This window comes from Tachypleus tridentatus, chromosome 12 (genome assembly GCF_004210375.1).
Source record: "Tachypleus tridentatus isolate NWPU-2018 chromosome 12, ASM421037v1, whole genome shotgun sequence".
Lineage (NCBI taxonomy): Eukaryota > Metazoa > Arthropoda > Merostomata > Xiphosura > Limulidae > Tachypleus > Tachypleus tridentatus.
In genome coordinates this window covers 6,702,629-6,730,176 of record NC_134836.1, presented here as the reverse complement: position 1 = coordinate 6,730,176, position 27,548 = coordinate 6,702,629, and the positions used below count along the sequence as shown (strand labels likewise).

At 31.9% G+C, this 27,548-nt stretch overlaps 2 protein-coding genes and 1 pseudogene across 2 annotated transcripts; all 3 read right to left on the bottom strand.

Annotated features, from left to right (window-relative positions):
• Positions 1-6,144: 6,144 nt before the first annotated feature.
• Positions 6,145-10,165, bottom strand: LOC143234463 (uncharacterized). Its single transcript, XM_076471849.1, has 6 exons — positions 10,127-10,165; positions 9,251-9,314; positions 8,887-8,964; positions 7,980-8,116; positions 6,885-7,113; positions 6,145-6,744 (listed from the first exon to the last, which is right to left on the bottom strand). Exons 2-6 carry the CDS (start codon positions 9,312-9,314, stop codon positions 6,176-6,178), a joined length of 1,077 nt encoding a protein of 358 aa, XP_076327964.1. The 5' UTR covers positions 10,127-10,165; the 3' UTR covers positions 6,145-6,175.
• Positions 10,166-12,507: 2,342 nt separating this feature from the next.
• On the bottom strand, positions 12,508-15,754 carry LOC143234464 (uncharacterized). Its single transcript, XM_076471850.1, has 3 exons — positions 15,634-15,754; positions 14,521-14,658; positions 12,508-13,007 (listed from the first exon to the last, which is right to left on the bottom strand). Coding segments are annotated over exons 1-3 (507 nt in total). The 5' UTR covers positions 15,636-15,754; the 3' UTR covers positions 12,508-12,640.
• A 3,048-nt stretch (positions 15,755-18,802) lies between these two features.
• LOC143234921 (aquaporin AQPAe.a pseudogene) lies at positions 18,803-19,620 on the bottom strand (annotated as a pseudogene).
• Positions 19,621-27,548: the final 7,928 nt, after the last annotated feature.

The following is a 27,548-nucleotide window of genomic DNA, read 5'->3' as shown; positions in this document are numbered from 1 at the left end:
TTGTTCTATAATTATTGTTTTCTGTAATATTACTTCACAACAATAAAATCATTATTTTAACATCTACTAAATAACATGATTAGCAATGTATACAAACATAGCAGTAAGGGAGTTGTTTGAACAAGTATGGAACAATACCACGCCATGCTGAAAATTTACTGAAAAAATAAGCAATTAAAAAAATATGGAAATGTGAACTAATGTGAGGATATCAGTTACACTGTAAAAGTGTACAAGTTCAAAATGGTGGTTATGAGTCTGTCACTTCGACCAATCTCGTAGCAAGAGAAAGTAATACTAACCCATGACTTAACTGATTCAACTGGGCTTTTTTCATACACAAGTCTTTGTCTCTTAGTTACACTACATTATAATACTTACCATGACATGATCATGCCATTATGATAAACTGCATACCAAGAGTTGGAAAAATATATCTTCCAACTGCAGGAATATTAAAGTCAAGTATGCATTTTACAATATACCATTAATTTTAATACTAAAAGTCATGTAGGGATGATCTATGTATAGCTGTATCATTACTGCATTTTTGTTTGCATTCTTTTTGTCACTGCCATATCAAAATCATTTTACAGTTAAGTTTTTATTACTTGTTTTGTGACTCTTGTCTCCTGACTGAATGTTAGTGTATTCTACAAGTGTACATAGTGATATTTAATAGTATGTGTACTGATAATTTCTTTGTTTTTTTACTCCTTCACTTCATCTATAATCCATAACATGGGGGTTGACACCATAAAGATACCAGATGTGTAGTGTACAAAGCATTGAGTATAGTATATGTTACAGTCATGTAATGCACAACTATTATTGGCAAGTAATTTCTGTTTTCACTCTATACTTAAAGCTTTTTAAAGGAACATCAGAGTATGTAAAAAAACTAACTTCAAGGGGTAAGGATTAAATATCATTTATGCTAGAATTATATATTTTTAAAGGTTATTACTAGTTATTAAAATTAAATGATGACATTGTTTACTGCGTAGAAACACATAGATGGAGTTAGGTTTAAATTGATATTAGTGATAAAGTAGTTCTAGACATTTCTTGACTGAAACGACAATATGAAAGATGAACAATTTGGAGTTTTCACCACTTCTGATTTGGTATCTTTGCTGTGTTTTTGGACTTGTTGTGTGCAGAAACAAATGAAAGTAAGGGACGATCATCTTTCAAAGTACAATTTTCTCCTAGTGTTGATTTTTTGTTCATACTTTTTATTATGCTCATCCCTACTTACAGACTCGATCTCCTCTATGATAAGAACAAATCAGGCAGATGCTTAGGGGTTTGTGGCTTAAAGTTATGAATCAAAAAGTAATGTTCCAAGAAAAATTGATTTTAATAGTTCTATTCCAACAGAGTATAAGCACTGAAATGTATAGAATCTTTAAGTTGTCTATTTAATGCTATATGTATAACTCAACACATCGTCATCAAGTATGATGTTTTTTGTGTATGCATATAATAGTATGATGTAGTCCCACAGCTAGCATGAGTTAGTTACTACTTACTTTCGTGTCAGCCACTACACACTGTGACCATTGTCATCGCAATGATTTGTATTTTGTGCAAACCGTAATCTGGTTTGCATATTCCAATATAAATAAGAGAATATGTGAGTTTTCAAGAAGAGAGTAAGTTCTAGAGAAGAAAATTTTACTTTTTCTAATACACCCATCCCTGGATATACAGGATAGATATGTTTCGTAAGAGTTGTTCATATAGCAAAACTAGTTTCTCTATAGACTACCATTATATAACTGGAAGATGCATTCCTGAGGAAAACATTCTAGCCCCATGACACAAATTAAAACACATGGAGATAGAAAACGGATTTTAAATATATTTAATACAAATGATTTATTCACCTGGGAATGATGCCAGATGTGTCAAAAATAGTTTATTTTTATATTAAAATGCACAGATTTCATTACTCTGGTTATAGCTATGCACCAGTGGCACCGATGGGAATTACAAATACACATTTGTTTTATGTGCTTTCGAGGTACATATACTGATATTGAGTAAGATGCTTTAAAAATGCTATTTTGGATAAAATTAAGATATTTTTTATAACCATAATTGTTAAAAATTTCATTTTCATCCATATATTTGCTATAACAATAATTTAACACAATAGAAAATACAAGACCAAAAGAATGTTATAATTGTACACAGAAAGAACAATCAATAAAATGGATTATTTACAAACAGCTATGAAGGAAAAAGAAGCAAGAATAAAATATTGAACTCAAAAACCTCACATCAAATAGGTTCAATGATAAGTAAAATTTATAAATTAAGGGATTTAAAATCTGTTCCAAACTCTGTAATACAATTAGGACTTATTTTTAAAAAGTTGTCTTTATATTCTTTTTATATAACAATAGCAAGTCAGGAGTATTGCCATCTGTGTTTTAAGAAAGGAAAGGCAGAAGTTAAAACTGTCTGAACTGTAAGGCCCGGCATGGCCTAGCGCGTAAGGCGTGCGACTCGTAATCCGAGGGTCGCGGGTTCGCGCCCGCGTCGCGCTAAACATGCTCGCCCTCCCAGCCGTGGGGGTGTATAATGTGACGGTCAATCCCACTATTCGTTGGTAAAAGAGTAGCCCAAGAGTTGGCGGTGGGTGGTGATGACTAGCTGCCTTCCCTCTAGTCTTACACTGCTAAATTAGGGACGGCTAGCACAGATAGCCCTCGAGTAGCTTTGTGCGAAATTCCCAAACAAACAAACAAACTGAACTGTAAACTTAAAAGTAAGATTAAGAATTTTTATTTCATTTGTTATAAAGGAAACGAAATTTATATGATATGAAAGATTGAATTATAAAGTAACTTTTGATTACAAAATAAAATCTCATGACACTGCAGTACATGGATGCCTGTAATTCAGGCATGTATTCAATGAAGTTAAACAGCTTCGGTTCGGTTATTGTTAAGGGCAAAGCTACACGATAAGTTATCTATGCTCTGTCCATTGCAGGTATCGAAACCCGTATTTTAACGTAGCGAGCCTGTAGACTGAACCAATAGTGGTGGCAGGAGAAATCAATAAATAAGTTTAAAAAATCGATATATTTTACTATATATATACAATCTCAGTTTGTTTAAAATTAAAAGACATGAAAACACGGGTCAACATCTAAATATAGAATGAACCAATATATCAAAAGATGTTTGCTCTTTCAACCGTAAAAGCGTTATTATATGACAGTCAATCACAACATCTATTGATATGAGCATAGTCCAGGACAGCGGTGAGTGCTACCAGCCGTTTACCTACACGCTGGTCTGAGTTTCAAACATGGGATAACAGCAGACATTATCAAAATGCTATAAGTAAAAAGAAACCAACCAAACCAGTAATAATTAAATTTAAAAAATATCCAATAATACACCTGTAGGGATTGTCTCTTTACGTTTGTTAATACACACATATCTTGGAATCTTATGAGACATAACGTTATGGTGTTCATAAAGTTAGTATTTTCATACTGAGAAATAAAATTAAAAGCACATATCTATGCATGAAGTTTTCACTATACTCTTTTAATATTCATGATGAATGACGTTGCTTCCAATACTTCCACGTCGTTACCGAGTGTTTGTCAACCATCTAATAATTCAACCGCTTTAAAAATAAAGGGAAATTGATGTTTCAGTTCATAGGAATACACTTGAGGTATTTATTAAACAGCTTTTAGCTCTTCAGAACATGCATCAAACTTCAACTCCTGTCAAACCGATCAAGATATCAACATGAAGTAACGTTTTAGATTCTTATACGTGCCATAATCAAACATGTGCTGCTCAACCGTTGAACGGTACCCCAGCGGAAACAAAAAGAAAAGAAAGCGATATCCTCTACGATACCTCTAGTTCTTTCACAATATTTCATCCTACACAAGCGCTTTAAAATAAAAACTTCTAAATAGCGTTAGTATCAGTCATATAAAAAAAAAATTAGGGACTAATAAGGAAACACACAAGGACAATTAAAATATTCAACACTATCTCTTCGAATGTGTTACAAACTTATGCCAAATAACTACCAGTAATACAGAACTACTTGAAACAATATTCAGCTAACCGGTAACCATCGACAATCGAGTATTTTGTTTTCGAAAACACCAAGAACAATTGGTTTAAACAGTATTCAGCTGACCGGTAACCATCGACAATCAAGTATTTTGTTTTCGAAAACACCAAGAACAATTGAGATTACAAAAGGGATCAGTCATATGTGCTTTGTCCTTCACGCGCAATTCAAGCCCCAGGTTTGAGCGTTGTATGTCCCCAAACTTTCCACTAATCAAAAACCAAAGAAAAGCATCAATAATATTGAACTAGTCATCAATAACTGAAGTAGTGTAATATTCTCTGGTGAAAGTTTTCCATGAACGAGTTCTTTATAACACCAAAATCTGGCACTCCATCCCTGAAGTTGGCAACATTGACGATATCCCTAATTATGCTTTAAAATAACAGTTTAAACAATCTCTAGCCTTCAAATAATCCGCTTATTATACTGTTCTTTGTTGTTGGAATTCACATACTACATCAATGTTAAGTTTGTAGCAATTACATTGTTTTTCCATGTAAAATATACAGGCTGCTCAAGCGGTAATTAAGGATTAATTGCAATATTGATTGTATTTTTCTATGCGTTGTTAGTCCTTAATTAAGGGATAAAAATAAAGTCTTGCAACGATATGAAGAAAGAGACAAAAATAAATTAACAAACAGTGTTTCGAAAGGCGACGACGTTCAGATCCCTTTGGAAATTCGAAGGTTTAAATAAGTGTAACTTTAGAATTTAAAAACAGAATAATTAAAGGTTTTAATTATTTTCCACTGTATGAATATGCTTGTGAACTACAAATATAAAGAAATGGTGATGCACTAGAATATAATTATTGTATGAAAAATATATAACCTCAGAACAACGCTAGTGTATAACGAACGAATCAATACATCAAGGTAAAAAGGTAGTCAAACATGGATTCTTCATACAATAATTTTTTTTATTTGCTGATACAGTCGATTTCATTGAGTTATTCCATTTTTAATTGCACTAATATGAATTCGGTAAGGTAAAGCTTTAAAATTTAGTTTATTTTGGTCAGTTGTTCAAAACTGAACACGACATAAAACTTAATGTTTCTTACACTTACATTTTGTTCACGAACCATTGTTGATTCGAGAACCAAGGTTAATTTATTTACTTCTACACACGTGGCGTGTCGTATGTAACCCATATGTTAAGTAGCAGTTTTTGAGTCACTAACAGTGTGTCACGATAAGACATGTATTTTTCTTTTTTTATTATTAATCTAGGGTGTGCGGCTCATAGAATGCTTCTGAGGTATTGTTTGTAGTTAAAAAAAAAAAAAAACTTAGCTCGTAGTTCCTTCATCTTCTGACCGATTCGAGATCTAATTGCAGTTTTGGGCTCGCAGATCAAACTCTTTCGATTGGTGTATTTAACCACATTCAAGATCTCGTAGATTAGTTTACTCTAATCCTGCCTAAAAGAATTTAAGATGCCATGGTTATTGAGAATTTCCTCTTGTTTATTTATGAACATAATACCTTAGAGAAAGCTTCGGGTTTAAAAAAGGAAACAAAAACCAAACCAAGTTATTAACAAAATGAATTTTACATTTATTGAAACATTTTAAATTAAGTGCATAATGATTTCGTTTTCAAAAATTTTTTGTATTAATATATATTTATAATTAAAGTTATGATCCCAGCTTGAATTTATACCATCGTAATCTCAACAACTTATAGATACCAATGTAAAACTTCAGAGCAAATAGATCTCACTTTCATAAGATTTCTTCAACTTAGCTAAACAGGTAATCTTGTCTATAATGAAAGATTTTTTTCCACCTTCAAAAACATGTTTAATAACACAGTCCAATAATAACTAATAATTTATACCCCAAAACTACTTTTCAAATATTACAATAAACAATGAAAATAATTATTTAAGAATCACTTCAAAGAGAAAATTTTTCATCACAATTTCTTACAAGTTATGTACATGGCCCTTGAATATTTTGGACAAAAGTATTTATAATGATTATTTATAAAGTATAAAACATCTGTATTTTTTCCTGTATTAAAAAATTTTTGCTATTCAAAATTTAATATTTGCAAGTGTTCTTCAGTCTCAGATTTGGGTTCTCATCTTCTTGACACAATCTTTGTTCTTTGTTATCTTCCTCTTCCTCCAAATTGTATGGTTCCATTTCTTTTACACTGCTCAAATCTTCCTCAGTTACTGCTTTACTACCAATCTCTGACTCAGTATTCAGATTACATTCTTTACTATACAAAGCTTGTTTATCACAATCTTCGCTCAATTCTTCTCTGGGCTGTATTTTATCTTTATTCAATTTTAAGAATCCTTTCTCAGAGATTTCTGCTAGTTTCTCCTCAGGATGCACAATTTCTTCAAAGGGTTCAACATGTTCTACATCTTTTTCTGTATAATTTTCAACAGAAAATTCCAGTTTGGCTTTTCCTTCAGACCCAAGATATTCTTGTTTTCCTTTCTTTTCATACAAAAGGTGTTCAGTGTCTTTGTATCCCTCATCTTCAACTTGCCTGATTTCACCAATGTCTTCACCTTCAAGATCACAGTCCTGATGTTCTTCTTCTGACTCATTTTCCTCATCTCCAGACTCCTTGAGGTTTTCATCTGTTACTGTGGCTATGAAGTAAAATTATACTTTGTAACCCTTGTCTCATTCTGATTTATAATATAAAGAAGAATCAATATACAATAAGAAACAGTGGCTGACATATGCTGTGTAAGTATCATTCTATGAAATATGAATGTTATCACAAAACCTGTTGTTTCTTCACTTTCATCTACAAAGTCTATTGATCCTTCAGATACTGATGAAGCTACAGAGATGTAGCTATTTGGTCGAGATTGAATGTCATTCAAGTTGCTAGGAGAAGGGCACAATCTGTGACAAAGGCGATGACTTTCATGAAGAAAATGAAGCTGCTCTCTTGAAGTATGAAGTTCATCATGCATTCGCAGTCTTTCTTCTTCCCTCTCTGAGACATACGACTATATGATAGGAAGAGATATAAGAGTTAAATGAACTTCAGTATATCAGTTAAACAAAGATAGATTTATCAGAAAATTAGAAAGTAAAATATGACTTACAATATATAAATACAAGTACACAAATTCAAAAAAAGTAACAAAAAGCAGAAAATTATAATGTTTTTTTCTGAAACTGTAACTGTTTAAGACTTTTCTTGTTCTTTACATTATTGTGTTCACTTTCTCAATTAACTTAAACAATTTTTGACCAGCTTGTGGTTTCAATTTTACTTCTGGACAAACCTGATCAATACTTTGGGTCCTTAAAATCTATTTTGTGACAGTTTTTTTGTTGTTTTTTTACTGGCTATACAACTATATACAAAAGAAATTAATAAATTGTCATTTTTATTTATTTTTACAGTGCTTATTTTTCAAAGGAAACTAAAGAGAATTTAATTATATCTGTTGGTTTTTAAGTTAAAACATTCATTTATTAAATGATACTTAGTCAAATAATAAATATAAATCAATAGAACAAATTCAGATTCTTTTTGGAAAATGATTAATTCATCTTTTGAAATAGCAGCAATTGTTATAACGAATGATTTCCATTTCCCTTGTTTGTTGAAAAAGTAACACATTAAATAAAATAAAATCTCTCTTCAAATATTATTTGAAGATTGTTTTAATCAGGTATAAAACATTATAGTCAGTCATAAAACAGATATCTGGTTATAGGTTAAATACATCCACAACTTCTTAAACACACAAGAATGTTTTAAAAAACGTCTCTACAAACAATACCCATCTTTCTATGCTTTTACTACCATTGTTAAATTGGATGATTTTATGATTAGATAAATTCTATAAAATATACAACTTACCAAGAGTTGAGTCAAATGTCTATTTATAGTGCTAGATATATTGATTAATTTTGGCAAAGGTAAACTAAGTAACAGGCCTGTCTTCCTTGCAACAACTGAAGTTTCTGCATGAGTGTTATTGCTTTCTTCCCCCACAACTGTAAGCAGCAGAATTATTAAATCATGAAATAAGTAATAAACAAGCTACAATATTAAGAGAACATTTAATATTTCCTTACCAATAAGGTTTGAGAACCATGTTAAGCCTTATAAGTGATCTTCATCTGAATGGACTATCAGATTGTGCAAACAGGTAAATACAACATTTAAGTTGGATTATACAATTTGTTTTCTCCTTTTTAATTACGTTCACAGTGTAACAGTACAAAATGTTTAAGCCAGCCTGTTTTTGTGTAAAGAGAACTGTAATAATGAAAACAAATACAAGTTATAAATCAACTTTATTTTGGAAACAAAAACAGTTTTATACCAGCATTTTGTAATTCAATAACAAAAACACCCAAACATACATTTTCAAATATATGGGAAAATGATAATCTCAAAGACTCAACAAATGTTATTTTATTGTAAGAGTGGCCTTTGTTGTTTTTGCTCAACCATACTAGCAATCTAGTCCATTTGCTGCTTTATTTCATTACAGAGAATCTCATGCTACATTTATCAAATAGCGATCAATCAGAAAACATGCGACTCAAATGAAAATAGCTGTTTTTGACAGGAAAAGGATATGTGAAAAACTGTTTCACAATTAAAGACTTGTATTTCTTAAACTAAAGAAAATACTATATAGTCATATCTTCACAAAATTTCTTTGCTTAACTATTAATGCTGAAATATTCTGACATTAACAAGAGATTCTATTTCATTACAAACTTCTATCAAGTTGTTTTTCAAAGCTAGTACTCACCTTCTCCACTGCAGGCATTAAACATGTCATCTTCAGACACTCTTAGGCCTTCATTTAATACTGAAGTAAGTTGATTAGCTGAAATATAGTTACATGCATTACACCTGTAACAACAAATTACTTATCACAGTTTTAACACTGAAATATAGTTATGCATTAAGAGATATTATTACATCAGCATTAAAGACTCCAGTGCTACTGTAAATGACAACAGAAACAAAAGTACAGAATAATTTTCTTATCAAAACTACTTCAAAAACAAATACTTCCAAAAATCATGGTATGTTTGAAGTTAGTACCAAAATTAGTATCTAACAAGTCATTACAGAAGTTAATATTTTTCAGATGCTTAAAATAAAGTTACCTTGGTAAATGGATGCTAGAACTAGTTCTTTCAAATCTTTTTGACCCTCAAGTTCACTTGCCATCTGGAATACACATTAAAAAAATGATTATATATATTATACACACATACACATGTGCATGCATGTAAAAATGAAAACAAATATATCACTTGGATAAAATATTTACACAAGTCTTTGATGCTACCAAGACATGTACACATCTCTTAGTTGTCAAGTGCACACTTGCATATCAAATTTATGTAAAAATAATAGTTCTAACTTTAATTTAATAATTGTAATACAAAAATACTTTTACCTTATGACTGTCATTTTGTAACATTTATGTTGTGAAGTTTACACATACATAAAAAAAAAATCATTTAAACTTTCATTTTTCTGCATTCTTTAAAGCTCCATGATTCTTTTTCCTTTGAAACACACACACAGGCATAACAAAAATAGCCTAACACTAAATAGTGTAAACAGTATACAAGTAAGAAAATCAGCACTACATAACAATGATGAAGCTATAATTTTTAAAGAGAAAAGTAAAAGTAAAATTGCTAGTTGAGGTATCCGCACATTGGACAAAAGTTATTTAAATTCACAATTGATGAAAAGGTTATCTTAAGAAATGAAAAGTTGTTTCCTTTATATATAATTTTAAAAAAAAACCCAAAATGCCCATACACACAGCAAAACACAAAAAGTGAAACTAAGTTTACATGCAACTCCTCAAGGACCCAACAAACCTTCATGTCAAATTTAGTGAAAATCCATCAACAGAGGAGAAATAGTGTTTAAAAAAACCTACAAAAAGCACTCATAAAAACCTCAAACTACAAAACCGAAAATTTTGTGGATTCCCCCTCCATGGACCTAATGAACCACCATACCAGTTTTGGTGAAAATCCATCCACACCCTGTGAAGTATTTGCATGGTCATACAACAGACAGTGTTATTATATTTATATAGATGGCGCCAGTACATAAGATCTGCATGTGAGTTATTCATGACATCATATCTGCACCCTTAGAATGGAGAAAAATAAGGTTTTCCATGATGGGAAACAAAGGCAAAATGAGAAAAATCATGACCACTATTGCAAATCTACATGCACAGAGGATAAAACATTTCACAAAGTTATGGGTTATACATCACGTAATAAAGCTTTTCCAGCATCATATAAGCAAGAATCCCATTACAGTATGCTACTTTTGTAATTTGGTAGCAAAGGATAAGAGTTTTAATTGTTTCACTTTATTTTTTTTTACGAGTAAGGATTTGTTATGGACTTACTCAAACACTGTTGTTTTTGTTTATACACTTACATAGAGACAAAGACAAATGTTAAAGATTTCAAAATACATCAAAAGAGCATATTCAAAATAAACTACCACCAAATATTGCACATATTCTCCATAAAACTATTAAATCCAGATTAATGTAGCATAAACCCCAGCAAATCAGTATTAACATTATAAAATCAAACTTTAAAAAAATAATTCAGTTTAATGTTTCATTCTCAGTAAAACATTGTAAATCTCATATTAGTAACAGATTAAATAAATTTTAGAAAAAGACATTTACAATTGTGAATATCACAGGTACATAAAATACATTAAACTTTCACAGTAACATTAAAGTAATTAATACTGATTTAGACAAGTGTGCTGATTCATTGGTTAGTATAACTTCTTGGAATCTAAAACAACCATGTTATTCAACATTTGCATAACACATCCAAAAAAAGTTTTTATATTTGTAAAAGAAAAAAAATTATAGAATTCTATCATACCTAAGCAACATACTGAAATTCTTTCCTTGGAATCTAAAAAATCTGGGAAATGAGTTCTTGCTTTTCTGCCAAAGCTTCTGCAATTTGTTGATCTTTGCGACATAACATTTCTAAATTAAACAAGATTAGTTAAACTGTTGAAATTAATTTAGTTCAAATTATGTTCACGATTTTTACTAAGCTGTTAGAGGTATATGCTGGTATCTTGAAAATGTTTTAAACATTTTGTAAAATTTTAAAACACTAATTGCTACCGAATTAGTTCTAATCCTGTTATCAATTTGGCAAAACATACGAATATATTATTACAAGATCAGACCAACTTTATGAACTAATAACAAGACAATCCTGACCACTACTGATAGTACAGCAAGATGGACATGAAACTTATGCATGAATTTTTTTATTTTTTTTTATAAATTAGTTTACTCTAGCAGCACAACATTATTGTACAAGATACAAGTAATACACTCAAGTATTGGACAAATAATATGGTGAAAAGTTAGTATTCAAAAGTACACTTATATAGGAAAAATTTAAATTTCAAAAAGAGGACTTTAAAACTTTTCGGTACAAGTTTTTGTGATGCAAGTTTGTTTTTTGTTGTTTTTCTTCAATATCCTAAAAACATGACCATGGTTAAGTTAATAAAGCCTACAAGAAATAAAATAACCTGTATCTCCAATTTTATCACTATTCTGTTAAAGCTAATAGAGCTTCCAATTTTAGTAGAAAAATTTACTTTCGAAGACACAAGCCAGTTGGTATACATTTTTTTTATGTCAGCTGATTTTATAACAGAATTTTCTCTCATTCCAAACTGCTCTTCATACATGGCAGTACTGCCTTTCCCTTCGCCTTCATCAACCAGTTTTTAAATCTATACTATATTCTTTATGTTAATATTAGGCTGAAATCCAAGTTGAATCTTTCCATGCAAACGATAGAGAAAACAAAAACAAATTTACAAAACTTAGTGGCAAGACTGTCCTTCTAATACTAGTGCTGCCAGCAAGATGAATAACAAAGTACATAAGGTTTGTACATTAACAATAACCCCTTCCTTTATACTGCATATTTTAAGACTACTTCCATAGCTTTTAAAAACCACCTACTAGTACATACATCATTCTAGTCAAGTCTGGCTAAAATCAATTTCATTTGGAAATTTTTCCAATTCATTTATTAATATTTAAATAATTTATAATGCTCAAAATAAACTATTTTAAAATACGATAAAAACAAATTATTTTTAATGCCTATTATGAAGTTAATCAGCAAGATCTATTAGTAATAAAAATACACAATGTTAATGTTTAAACATGAAAACAGTACCCGAATTCTAAATAAGAACACACACATAGTTTTCATTATGAAAAATCAACCGGTTTTACTCTGAAAAAACAAAAAACAGTAAAGATTGCCCAACTACACGTCTTTACTTTGCCTACAGTGTGTTATCAATTGAAAATGTCATCTAGAAATACATCTGCCTAGAAATAAAAAAATTAACTGTATGTTCATTGTTTGTACATGATTTTGTTGTTTTTAAATATAAATGAACTGGGGAAACATCACGCACACAGTAAAATGATTTATGAAATAAATGATCTACAAGGTAACTGTACCTATTGGAGTAAGTACAGGTTCTGCAACTTGAAGAACCACACTTTCGCTGACTTTAATCTCCGATGGTTCTATCAGCTGGGGTTTAACTGGAACATGAAAAAATTTTACTCTTTCAAGATTCTGTTGTTCTTGGCTATCTTCAACTGAGCTACAAGGTGAAGGAGCTTCTTTCTGTGGTGTGACTGATGAAGTACCCTTCTGTGGATGATTTTCTGTTGGTGGGAGTTTGGGACTAGATATTTCAGTGTTAGGAACACTATGTGAGCTGCTATCACTTGTTTCTCCTGTGTCTGTGGATTCCACACCATTGCTTACTTCAGAATGTGAAGATTCTAATGATACAGGCATCCTAGGTTTATGACAAAGTTAATTTCTTATTAATTCTCTCAACACTGGCTCGGGCAATTTAACCAACCATGTGATCTCTTTGTAATCATTTAATATCATTATAGATTTAATACTTCTAATTTTCAAAATAGTTGGCAATCTTTCAGTTAATGTGTCTTTCATGTGCAAAAATATTATTTTGAATGAAGTACTTTCAATAAATTAAAATAATGATTTCAATATATAGTCCATCAATATATAGGGTATTTGTTTTGAACCGTCCATTTGCAAAGTGATTTTCATGTTTAAATTAAAATAGTTTTTCATGTAAAAAATATCAAGTTTCACTTGTTTAATCTCTAAAACCTCCTAAATACATTTCAAATGTTTATTTTTAGTAAAATCTTACATTTTATCTGTTATTTTCTCTATCCTAACTATATATAAAGTTAGTCAATATGACTCACCTCTTAACCCCCCCCTGCCAAATTGAAATAAGCCCCCTACTACTACATGCACCATTATAAGTTGCATATCACTCTGGAAATGTGCAATTCACATTAAACTAATGAATTGCATTACCAATGAGTTACTACAAGCTGTTTGCATGTGTAGCTTATACAATTATTATTATTTATTTTACCTGATATGAACTTAAAGTAAAGAGAGAGATCCTTAATTCTATACTTTACTTTTATAATAATAAATAAAGAATAACCGTGGAAAACAAGATATAAAGCATTTAGCAAATCATCTTTTCTCTTGCTGTCAACTGTCAATGAAACTAAACACTCCCTTTAACACACACCACACCAATGGTAGTAATGCACTAAATAATTTTTATTTAATTCAGTAATGCACCAAAGAAAATAGACTAACAACATGCAAAAAGTAGCCAATTTCCCCTTATAATTTTTCAGGTTTTCTAACTATGTGACAAGAGTTGGTACAAAATCATCCAAGCTGGTTTTTAACTTTCTCACAGGAATAAACAGCGTATTAAGTAAAATTGGTGATTATTGATTCAGAAAACGTTATACAATACTTTATTTGATAAATGCTATACTAATTGGTATAACACAAATAAAATAAGCTTGGTAAAACTTTAAATATAAGACACTAAAATCTTTTGTCATGTACAGTAAAGGATACCCATTGCAACAGGGTTAAGTGAAATATGCATTGTACACAGGAATATTTCATTTCTTACAGGTTTTCATGCTACTTAAAAAAGCATTATATATTTAATCTTCAAAAACAAGACTCATTTCCATTAACTATTTTAATCAAAGTACAGCAGTGATTATGTTTTTCTGCTAAAAGAAGAATAAATCAATAAAGTATCCTTAAAAATTAAATCTAAATAAATCAGTTTGATTAATACTTAGTAAATAATTTTACCTTAAACCTCAACTACTCTTTCTCTTTATAAAAAAAAAGAGAAGTTTTCTTTAATAACTGTTATAATAAAAGTTTAAAGTTTGGTGTTCATATGGTTCTAAAAATAATATCAAACTGCTAATTTTAAAGCTTACACTTTGTTTTTTGTCAGAGAATCTTCTGAAATATCTTCTGTTCTTTTAGACAACAATGTGGAGGAATCCTGGGCCTTGGCTGATTGGCCATGTCTCGGTTTGTGAGCAACAGAGGCTTCTGTGATATACTTTAACCACCTATTACAAATAAATTTTATTAACAGTGAAGTAAAAGAAGGACCACATAAAGCTTTATCTAAGTAAATTCTACAGTATTTTATCAACACAACCTGATATAACAAACAAAATACACATTTCATTGTACAAGTCCCTGGTTATGCCATAATTTGAAGTATTATGTTCAATCTTGGGGTCATTACCTTAGGAAAGACATTCAACTGTAGGAAAGAGTTTAGAGGAGGGTCACCAAAATGGTACTTGGGATGGAGGGGTTGTTATATGAGGAGAGATTAAGATCCTTAAAGTTGTTTTTGTTGAAAAACAAAAAAATTAGAGGGGATTTGATCAAAGTGTTTAGGATTGTAAAAGGAACTGATAATTGATGCATCAACATTTTTCATATTTGACAGCCACAGTTACAGAACCAAAAGACAATTTTATATTTAGACAATGTAGAAACTGTGCATGTATGATGAATGTTAACACTTGCTTAAAGTTCACAAAATAATTTTTTTTTATGGTACATATAAATAATCACTAAAACCTTTAGAAATCAGACTGTACATTCTTTAGTTATATTACCTGGTATTCAAGATACAAAAATTACTTCAAACTAAATGAAAAATGTTTAATTTTAATATAACATTTCAAAAGGCATAATATACATAAAATAACCTTAAATACTGAATAGTGGCCAGTGAAAATATGAATTTACATTAACAACTACATGTTTTGTTTTTTTGTTTGTAAAGGTGAAGATAACCACACTTATTGTAGACAACATTATTCTGTATATCAACCATTTATCAGAACTTTAAAAGTTTTTTAATAGTTTCCTTTCAAGGGGAAATCATCTATCAGCTACATATTTGTTGGTTAATAATAAGTCTATAACAGACATCAAGTAAAAACATGTTATAACAGAAATAACTTATGTTTAAATATATTCTTTACTTACACTGCACATGCCAAAAAATAAAGATCAGTTCTTACATTTTTCTTTCTGAAGCTGATGTGGCCACAAACTCATAGATGGCATGTTGTTCAGATGTAGAAACAAGAAAAAATCCTTTGCTATCTAAAATTTGACAAGTTATTATAACTAGTTCATATATCAAATATTACCATGCAATTTGCAAGTACCATTTTTTGAAATACCTTTATTAATACAAGCAGAATTAAAGATACTTTAGTATATACTTCTAAATACAAAAATAATTTTAGTATGTTATAATAACTATAAACAGGAATTATACAGTAATACAAAATGCTACTTCAATGAAATTGTTTTACAGGAGATAATATACAAGAGTACAGTATGCTATATTTATTAATATAAAATACTAAATGAAATATAACCTGTAGGATTTACAGTAATATTATTTGAGAGAGTAAAATTCCTTTTGTTTTAAATCCTTACAAAAACACACTATCAATAACTTTACATAAGGTCAAGTACCAATTATTAGATAGGAACGTAGGTTGAATGTTACAATTTTGGAAAAACACGAGAATGCTTAATATATACATGAAACACATGAAGAGAACAAAAAGTTACATTTCAATTGGATCTTGCGATCTCCAAAACTATCAGAAATATAAACTTTACAATTAAACCTTTAAAACTCCTTATAATATATTTGGCTATATAATTACTGCTTTTCTTTAAATTTATTTTTTTCTGCCACATATTTAACTAATGATAATAATTCAGCATTCCAAGTCCAGTGATAAATAATGGGCCTTTCTCAATTCTCCACTCCCTACAAACATTACTTTTAATCACTATACCTTACACATTACATTTTCAACAGTTTTCAAATGGTCAAATAAGAAAAAGTACACTCTCTGCACATCTGTGATAAAAATATCTAAATAAATGCAAGTTTTTTTTTGTTTTGAGTTTGAAGTTTATTTTACTTACAACTTTCACTAAGATCAGCAGTCAAATGCAAGAAAAACTGATTCCTTGTAACAATAAAGAAAAAAATGTTGGCTGGCCAGCCCATTATTTTCAAAGCATATTTTTTCCAACAAATACTTGACTGTTTTTGTTTGTACATCTAACAATAACTAGAGTTTAACAAAATTCTTCTCACAGTTTCAAGAAGACTAGAAAACTTTTTTCAGAAGATAAAGATGGCCAGTATTATTTTTAAATATATTAACTACATGATAAAAAAAAGTTGGAGCATTGAAGCTTATTGATACAGTTTCATTACAATTAATTTATTTTCATAATATCTTCTCAATATATTTTATTTCTTAATATTTATTTCCCTTCATACAAATCTAAGAGCACAAGTTAACTACATTTGTAATTTTTGTCTCTAAATGATCTGCATATTTTATAAAAAAAAACACACTCAGCAAATATAACTTGCCTGTGGCCACGTTTCTTGTAAACAGGTTTTGTACACGATGGATTGGACTGTGGGTGACTTTGGTGTCTTCTCGGCCTGACATCAGATTGTTGTTGTGGAACTTCAACAGCAAGTTATCATCCTGTTTCTGGAGCAACACAAGAATGCCCTCAAGTAATACCATATGCATTTATACTATATATTTAGTATAGATTTATTTACTATATATATGTATGTATGTATGTAAAACCCATGTATTTATGTATGCATATATATATAGACTATATTATGCACAGGTATAACTATCCTTAATTTTAAACTGATGACCAAAAGAGAGAAGGTAGGCTACAAGCAGTAACCACTGCCACGAGGTTTTTATACAGTTCTGTGAACAAAAATAACAGTGGCAATCACTTTTATAATGCACTACAGCTGACATTACGGAGAAGGCCTTAAACGTTTAAACCTGAATCCACTGCTTATCGTTAAATTCTTGGCCACGTAGGTACAGCCTGTACGTTATTTTATATCAACACAGTTTCATTTTCAACGTGTATGAGTAGCAAAAATGTGCATGATTGGGTCATCAGATTAAAATAACCAAAAATTTGTAAACTGAAAGTCAGACATGACTACAGAACGGACTGTCCAAAGTTCAAATCGTCATGTGTTGTTAAGCACGCTCTGCGTTGTTTTTCATCTACTCAATTAAGAAGAGACGTATAGGTGGTGGTTGTAATGTAATGGTCAATCTTACTGTTTGTATTTTTGTTCTAACACCCAGGTAATAAAGTTCATTAGCGATTTACTTTTCTGTCTTATTTAGCCCACTTTATTATTTTATTAGATCTCTTATATTTACTTTTTTGTTTCCAAGATTTACGTTTAAATCCAATTATTGTAATTATTTTAAGATACTGCTGCTCTTACATTACGATTTCCAGAAGAATGAAACTGATAAGTTATCTCCATGTTCTCTTGAACACAGATTCTTCAATGAAGAGAGATATGTCTCCACTTAAAAGTCTGATCTAAATTAATTCTTAACCTGGTCAGTGTGTGCGTAAACATGTTTCTAGAAAGGCACTTGAACTTCTGAAGAAGCTGATAAAGAATAGAAATACCCGCACTATTTTGTGAGAAATAAATCGTTTAATTGAAGTTTTTATTATTGTTCTTGTTTTAGGTTAAGGGGATTAGAAAACACTTCATAATATGGAGTACAGTATCTGGATGCTCGACTCGGAATATGAGGATCGCGGGCTCGAATCCCCGTCATTCTAAAACACGTGACGGTTAATCCCACTATTCATTGGTAAATGGCGGTGGGGGGGGGGGGTGATGACTAGTTGCTCTCCTTCTAGTCTCACACTGCTAAATCATGGACGGCTAGCGTAGATAGCCCTTGTGTAGCTTTGCGCAAAATTTAACAAAGAAATAAACTTTCTGGATTAATTTTCTTTTAAATCCCAGTGAGTTTTCGTGTCTTGGCTGAACAACTTAAAATTCTAAATCATTTACAAAATAAATGTCTGCTGTACGGAAATATTAGAAATTTTAAATTAACGGTATTTTAAGAAGGTAAAAGTAATACCATTGTTTGCAGCTGCTGTTATCTTGTGTTTATTTATTGTAACAAATATATAATTAGCGAGATATAAATGACAAAAAATAAAATTACGGCAAATATTTACATTTAGAACATAAATGCACATAAAATGCCTTATTTGGATAATGTTTTTATTTTCGATTTTTTTTTAAAATCTGCATAACTAAAAAAAACTTAGCCTCTGTCGGACCTACCCATAAAAATGAAAATCGGACAAACGCTGTCTTGACGATCTAAAACTGATCACAAACATTCTTGAGATACTGTTAAAGAGAAACCCTTTTGTCAGAATAATGTGAATAATTAGTAAGAGTAAGTACAAAAAATATAACATCGTTAAACTTACTGCAAACATATGACAGGTTGCTACAGACAAACCGATTGCGAGAGGGGCAGATCCTTTAATGTCACCTCTGTTTCATCGCAACAGGCAAATACTGTGAACACCAAGACAAAAGTGATGCACAGCTCAACGACAAAGCCTTGGACAGGGCTCAAGTGTTGGTTCACAACTGTAGCCCCTAAGTTTCCTTGTAAGTTAGAAGGTGTGAGCCCCTTTAGCAAACCAGCGCCTAATATTGCCCCCAAACACTGCACTATCACATAAAGTATTGCTCGAAGTAGGGAAATCTTCTTGGCGACCAGAAATCCTATGGTGACAGCAGGGTTAATGTGTCCTCCGCTGACGTGCCCGATAAATTGTACTACTGTTCCCACAGTCACACCGAAGGCTAGGGCGATCTGGACAATAGTGGGGGAGTAGTCTAGGTCCCAGCCGGTGATACAGGAACCACAGCCAATAAGTACTAATATAGCTGTTCCCAGAAATTCTGCTAGTAGAGCAGCGGACAATACCTTCTTTTTCTCCAGATCCTCAAGTCCTAGTATCTGTCGAAGATTTGTTCCAGATGCCATAATGTAAGAATCAACGAGGCTGATGTAACAGAACCTGATAGTGCGGAATGGTTGAATGATAATAACTCGTAACGTTTAAATAGGTTGTTGATATAGTAAAAGAAGAAAAAAAAAGAAGTTCGACCTTTATACGAGATGGATGAAAACTTGTTGATACGCTTCGTTATCACGTGATCCACTTGAATAACCAATATTTTCCATCGTAAGATATTCAACGTTTGACTCTTTCTGAGGTTTACAAATTATACGTAAGCGAGTATTCTTGTGTGTGCGTGCGCACAAAACTTAGTAATATCAAAACATGTTCTTAATAAAATTATAAGATACCTGAAGATCACAGAATGATAAAATTTATTCACGTTACATATCATGGGGATTCACATAACATTTTAATATGTTTCATACATATGAGCTTCAAAGCTTTCTGGGATGTTATTTTGGGAATTTTATCAGTTTCTAATAATGCATAGGCGTAATTCGCAATCTATTATTTACTTTTACTATATTTTTTGTTTGTTTTGAATTTCGCGCAAATCTACACGAGGGCTATCTGCGCTAGCCGTCCCTAATTTAACGGCGTAAGACTAGAGGGAAAGCAACTAGCCATCACCACCTACCACCAACTATTGGGATACTCTTTTACCAATTAAAAATGGGATTGGCCGTCACATTGTAACGCCCCCACGGTTAAGAAGGCGAGCATGTTTGATGCGACCGGGATTTGAACCCGCGACTCTCGGGTTACGAGTCGAGTGCCTTAACCACCTGGCTATGCGGGGCCAATATTAGTAACCTTCGCCCTGTGACTCAATGACAAACTTATAACGTAAAATTTAGGCTTCAATCTACGAGATAGTCACAATTAACGCAAGCAATCCATTCTTCAGCTTTTTGCTGAAAAATCAAACTAAAGAGACAAACACATAGTTATTATTATTAGCTCTCAGAGTTTAAGTTGTTTTTATTTTATTTTGTGTTATATTCGTCCTAGCATTTGTAAATCGTATACAATGGTCCAGAATGATCTAGTTACTAAAGCACGCGACTCGTAACCTGCGGGTACTATGATGTTACTGTCAATTCCACTCTTTATTGGTAAAATATTCGCAGGGTTGGTTGGGAATGGTGTTAACCAATTGCCTTCCCTCCAGTTTATAATTGCTAAATTATGGATGGCTAGTGAAGATAATTGTCGAATAGATGGACGCCAAATTAAAAAAAAAGAAGCCAAAATAAACAGTTCCTGTCCAAGAAAACTATTTATCATAGCCATGTAGATGATAGATGACGTTTAATGTTAAAGGCAGAGTAACAAAGTTCTGTTACTACGTAAGAATAATATGAACTACTCACGAATTTACCGACCATTCACTAAAATAATTTGCTTTTGGGAGCCTCAACCCTTAGTCCTTTTGATATCCAGCAGTGCTCCTGATTTTATTATTATCAATTAGAGATTTTGAGTGAAAGTAAATAAGAAAGTATAATAACACGTCAACCACACTATATCTGCTCTGTCCAGTGCCGACGAGGCTTTTCACCCAGTATCAGGGTTCTGCACATCAGCTGGTGTGTGACAGACATATTATTGGCTGAAACGCTGTTTCTTTAAAAATATATATAAAAAATAATGTTTTTTGTAAAGCAATAAACTACACGATGTTCACTGTAGGCATCGAAACCCGATTTGTAGCGTTATGAGCCTACTGACTTTCCTACCAACAACTGTTACTGTATGAACTGGGTTAAGATGGTGATGTGTAATTCTCCATCACATTTAGTTATGTCAAACCATACCATAATTAGAGTAAGAATTAACTGTTATTATGTTATTTTTTATTTTAACAGTATATATTATTGTTCTCATTAATTCACCTATGCATGTTTTGTCGTAATGTTTTGTTTGGCAAAATTTTGATAAAAAGTATCGTTTAGAATGATGACAATAAATAATGAAAAACAGTTTGTTATAATAAAAATTGCGCAAATTCAATATAATGTTCGTGTCTTTTTGTGCCAAAATTTTCTGAATATTGACACTAGTAAAGGAAAACCACGAGGTTAGTGGTGGTGCCCTGGCGTGTTTCTAGAAAATTATTATTATTTAAATAATCAATAACTGTTTTTACTTATGCTCTGTTTTTCTTCGTCTCAGTGTTTGATTTTTGTCATTTACAATTTTACTTAACATATGCTTGAAAATAATAAAATTTGAAACTGTAAAATGTTTATAATTCAATCAAAATACTAATATTTGGTATTGTTATTTATTATTAAATGAATTATGGTAATACCATGGTAGTTTCCATTTACACTAGTGGGCCTCATGGCTATAATGGCTCGACTGTAAAGCTGAGGTTTATGGTTTGCGACTCGTTTTTACCAAAACGCTATCCGCAAGCTGGTGCCATAGGACTACAAGTGTGAGGTTCGAATTCCACTATTCAGTCAGAATTGGCAGTGGATACGAGTGACTAGTTGCCTACCCTCAGCTCAAAATCAAGGACAAGAACAGTTATGAAACAATTTATACCTTTACAGTGTTTGTTTGCTGAAATTCACGCAAGGCTACTAGAAGACTTTCTGCACTAGGTGTCACTAATTTTCAAGACTAGAGTGTGTATTTTGTTATGGCAAAGCGACATCGGGCTATCTGCTGAGATGGGCTAAAGGAAAGGCAGTTAGTTAGTCAACACCACCCACCGAAAACACAATAGATTGCGAGTCGAGTGCCTTAACCATCAGGTCATGCTAAGTCCTCCATTGCAGTATTATAAACAATTAAACTATACTGACGACAAAATATATAGTATTAATAGATCGACAGTAAAATATATATAACGTATTTTTTTTTCTGATAATTTTGTTTCAGCTAATCACGAGTATTAGTTATATAGATATTTGGTTGTCGTTAAGGCTATCAGAGTTCTGCTCACCACATGTATCGAAAGCCGAATTTTAGCGTCGTGAGACTGTAGACTTACCACTGACTACTAAGGAGCGCTTTATTTTTGGATGTGTCATCAGAGGTTACTTGACCATTATTTATCACTGCAAGCCAAGACATATGAAACTTTTTATATCAGGTTCTTTAAAATTTGAAAAATAATTAAACCATTATCAGGATATACTATTTTCAACATTTACGTAAAAATGAGTAAAGGCCAAAGAACGGACTCATTCATAACTGTAACTAACAGGACAAATTGTATTAAATATTTGTATTGCAATAAATAGTGACAAAGCCCACCTTTTTCTATAATTAAATTATTATTATTGTGCGTATCAGATATTGAGGCCAATCTCAGTTTTTAAGAACGATGTTCTAACTATCTTGGAATTACTCTCTACACTGTTGTTTGTGCTAATTCTGACGATCTAGAACATTGTTCCAGATTGGGCTGAAGTATTGTTTCATAGCCTGTTGCTGTCTTAAATGTTCTGTTGTAATTTGTTCTTTGCTTCCGGAAGAAAGTTGCATCGTTTGTTTGCTGAATTTCTAGCAAAGCCACTCGAAGGCTATCTGCGCTAGCCGTCCCTAATTTTGAAGTGACAGATAAGAAGACAGACAGCAAGTCAATATCGCTACCGCCAAATGTTAGGCTACTCTTTACCAGTTAATAGTGGGATTGGTTGTAATGACAATGCTATCGGGTTTGTTGGTGGGTTTCGATCCTGTGACCAGCGGATCACAAGTCAAACAGCTCAAACATAGAAGGATTCTTTCTGTGCGCTTGAGAATTCACTACTGACACATGCAATTATATTCCAGTGTATTAACGTACAGCTTGTTTCAATAAAGTCGGATAAATGAGATGTATAATTAGTTTAGTTTTTCGACAACTTTAATTTAATTATGAAAAGTATGATATATATATTAAGTATAAGACAGGTCACAACATAACAAAACCTTGACTCTGCGGTAGCCTTTTATTAGTTAAGACGTGCGCTAATTTAATAGAATTGTTATTCAGATTTACGGCTGTGTAAAATGTCTATCACAGTTAAGACTTATCAATAACTATTTTACGATTTTTTATAACATGTTTGTTACTAATAATACGTTGTTTTTTTAAAAAACAGTACTTTATTTTAATCGTACAATAATCTGTTGCAAGTCTTACCTGAAAGAGACTGTTATACCGCATAGAGCATAGCAATCTCATAAGTCGTGTATCTAAATTATCATCTGTAAAAATTGATATCACAGAGATATACAAATAAATGCGCAATGTACTGTACTTCTTATACTAATAACAATACGCAGGCGGCCAGGTGGATAAGGCACTCGACTCGTAATCCGAGGATCGCGAGTTCGAATCCTCGTCACACCAGACATGCTCGCCCTTTCAGCCGTGGGAGCGTTATAATGTAACGGTCAATCCCCCTATTCGTAGGTAAAAGAGTAGCCCAAGAGCTGGCGTTTGGTGGTGATGACCAGCTGCCTTCCCTCTAGTCTTACACTGCTAAACTAGGGACGACTAGCGCAGATAGCTCTCGTGCAGTTATGCGCGAAATTAAACAAAACAAAAACAATACGTGTGTCTTACGTTTTTACTCACACTACCGTTTGACGGTTATCCGACGATCTACGAAGCATTCTGTTTATATTCTTGAGAAAATAAACCTTGTAACTTTTAACTGTGTAACTTATTTTCAGGGACGTAAGCTGACAAACGAATGATCTGATTCTCCTATGTATAATATTTTAAAAAAATTTAAGAGTAACAACTGTATAAAAGACATTTGACTATGACGGTTAACTTAATAATATTTTGTAATCACTACACCTAGCTATCTCTCATTATAATTGTGTGGTTATATAGTTTAGTAACTGGTGAAGTAACATGAGTTTAAGTGTTAGTTGAAGAAGTTAGTTGAGTTTGTGATTACAGTGGATCAAATAATTCACATGTATCGAAAAATTTACTACAATTCAGTGTAAAAATTTACTCCATTTTTGTATTTATAACAGTTACATTGCTTTTGTTCATAAGCAAATGGTAGGTATTTCAGTGGGAACGAACTTCTCTTCAAATATGGCCAACCTGTATGTCTTCTTTTACAAAAACTCATTTATGAAGCAGACTTCATATCCTAACTTCTCCATTTACTCTTCCCATCATAAAGATCATTTAATAACCATAAATGAGTTTTACACCAAATGTAATATATCCTGCAGAACTTACAATAAAAAGAAGTAATAATAAGGTCCATGCTAATTATTTGACTTTAGAAATTACTTTTGTAGAAGGTACAGTATGGTTAACTGTTTTCGATAAAAGGAAATTTCATATTCTCATCCTTGGTCTACCAATGCCTAACAATGTTACTCTGTGTATCATGTTAAAAGGTATTATCTCAAATAAAACAGTTCTTAATAGTCTGTAATAACTAAAATTTTTGTGGATAATGTTCTATTATTAAAAAATCAACTGAGAGGTAATTATTATAGAGACAGGTAGTTAAAGATATGCCTTACTATATTTTTAATAAATACAAAAATATTTTAGAAACTAAATTATTGATTAAGGAAAATATCTTAAAAAAATAAATAAAATAATAAGGAAGTTAATTATTTTAACTTATAAGTAACTAATAGTAATTTTATTAAGTAATTTTATTCAGTTTAACTGGGATGGAAAACTAACTTCAAGTAGCTGAGCTCAACTCAGCTTTTCCATGTTATGTTTGAATAAATCTTCAAGAAAAGGAAGAGAGGGATAAGACTGGGAGTTAGAACTATATAAGAAATTATAAGGTAAGGTGTATAGTTCTATTTAATAGTTTACAGATCTATTCAGTTCTATTAAATATGGTATAGTTCTATTTGAAAGGGTGGAGGTTGGGAGTATAATTAGTAGAAATATTAGGGTAGCTTTATTTGGTTTCTTTTTTAAGAAATTTAATGATAACTGCCTCTCAGAACTGGCTATAGACAGTAGGAACTGATATTTTGTTGCTGTAAGCACTCATCTTTGTACCCTTATTTGAATTTTTATGATTTTCCATGATGGCTGACTAGGTTGCCATCTGTACTGGATTTTGTCCACTATATGGAATATCCCAAATGCATATGGATGCCATTACCACAGACATTATCTGTTATGATAATAAATTGGCAACCTGCATCAATAAAGGTGATGCAATATTTAATTCATTATTGTTTTATAAAATTAGATTAATACACACAATTTTTTATAAATACAAATACATTTTAAGATACAAACATAAAAACAATACAACTTATAATTACGGTTGTTACTAATAGTTATTACAAATAGTGATTTACATAGAACTGAATATTTTATTCATGATCCAAGTCCATGGGAAAAAAATTAATCCTGAGTTTATTTTGTCACACAACGCTTAAGTTAGATAGCTATCCTTTCTTGAATGGTGGCCCGGCATGGCCTAGCGCGTAAGGCGTGCGACTCGTAATCCGAGGGTCGCGGGTTCGCGCCCGCGTCGCGTCGCGCTAAACATACTCGCCCTCCCAGCCGTGGGGGTGTATAATGTGACGGTCAATCCCACTATTCGTTGGTAAAAGAGTAGCCCAAGAGTTGGCGGTGGGTGGTGATGACTAGCTGCCTTCCCTCTAGTCTTACACTGCTAAATTAGGGACGGCTAGCACAGATAGCCCTCGAGTAGCTTTGTGCGAAATTCTAAAACAAACAAACAAAGATAAAGAGATTTCGTGTAACGTAACTCCATAAACAGCTGATTGCATCAACTTCTAAACTGTATCAAACGAATCGTCTCGGTTCCGACATTTAGAAAAAGGTAAAAAAAAAAATCGCCTAAGCCCTTAGGGAAAACTGGAAATTCCCCCAAATCTCTTCTCTTAAAATTCTTGACTCATCAATTTCTAAATGATTCCAAACGAACCGTTTAGGCCTTGAGGTATGTAAAGAAGAAAAACTTCACCCAACACTTTAGAGAACCCGAATATTTCACAAAAACATTTTAAAGGAAATTCCCCAAAAGCGGACTCCAAATGTGGCGTTGATTTACATTAGAATAAACAAGTACTGCTATTAATCACTGCTCTTATCTTAATTTAAAAACTTAAATTTGTATCGTAGTGGTCCTGTTAATGTGAAGCATAGAACCACATGGTGGATAATTCAGTATCAGTAGTACTTTATCTGACGTATGAAATATTTAAGAATTTATACAATTCCTTCTCCGATTAGCAGTCATGAAAATGTTCGTTTGAGTATTGGAGGCTCGATCCTGGTAATTACAACAAACTAAACAACAAAGTCTAGGAAGTTTGCTAAGATAGAGTGGGAAGTTTTATCAATACATATAACTCTTCTCATTTAAAGAAGCAGGCTGACGTCACCTAGATGTTAGTGTGTTCGGCTGAAGAGTGAAAGGTTCAGAACCTGGTTTTTAGCATTATAAGCCTTCAGACTCATCGTTGGGCCATTGGGAATCACATTGTAATATATAAATTTATTGTGCTGAAAGTCTTTATTTAAATGTTAAACCTGAGAATAATTTTTATACCTCAATTACGTCGTTTCTTTCTGAGGAAGTGATACATTTCTTCTAAGGGATTTCTGAATTGTTTGATGCGCTAGCCGTCTTTAGTTTAGCAGTGCAAGACTAGAGGGAAGGTAGCTAATCATCACTATCCACCGCCATCTCTTGGTTTTCTCTTTCATTAACGAATAATGGGATTTACTGCTATTTATAACGCCACTACGATAAAAAATTGAGCATCTTTGATGTGACAGGGATTTTAACTCGCGAACCTCAGATTACGAGTCGAACGCCCTAACCACTTGGCCATGCTTGGCCTCTTATTAAGTAATCCAGAAAATAGTATAAATAGTAATTCACATTTTATAGTTGTTTTTGTAATCCATCTCTTGGATCGCACTTACTAACACTTCATCAATACGCATGTTAACTAATTATTACTTTTTACATTTGCTGAAGTAAGGTCTTTTTTATACATAGGGCAAATGTTATTTATATATGTTGTGCAATATACGTTTTATTTTTTAGCC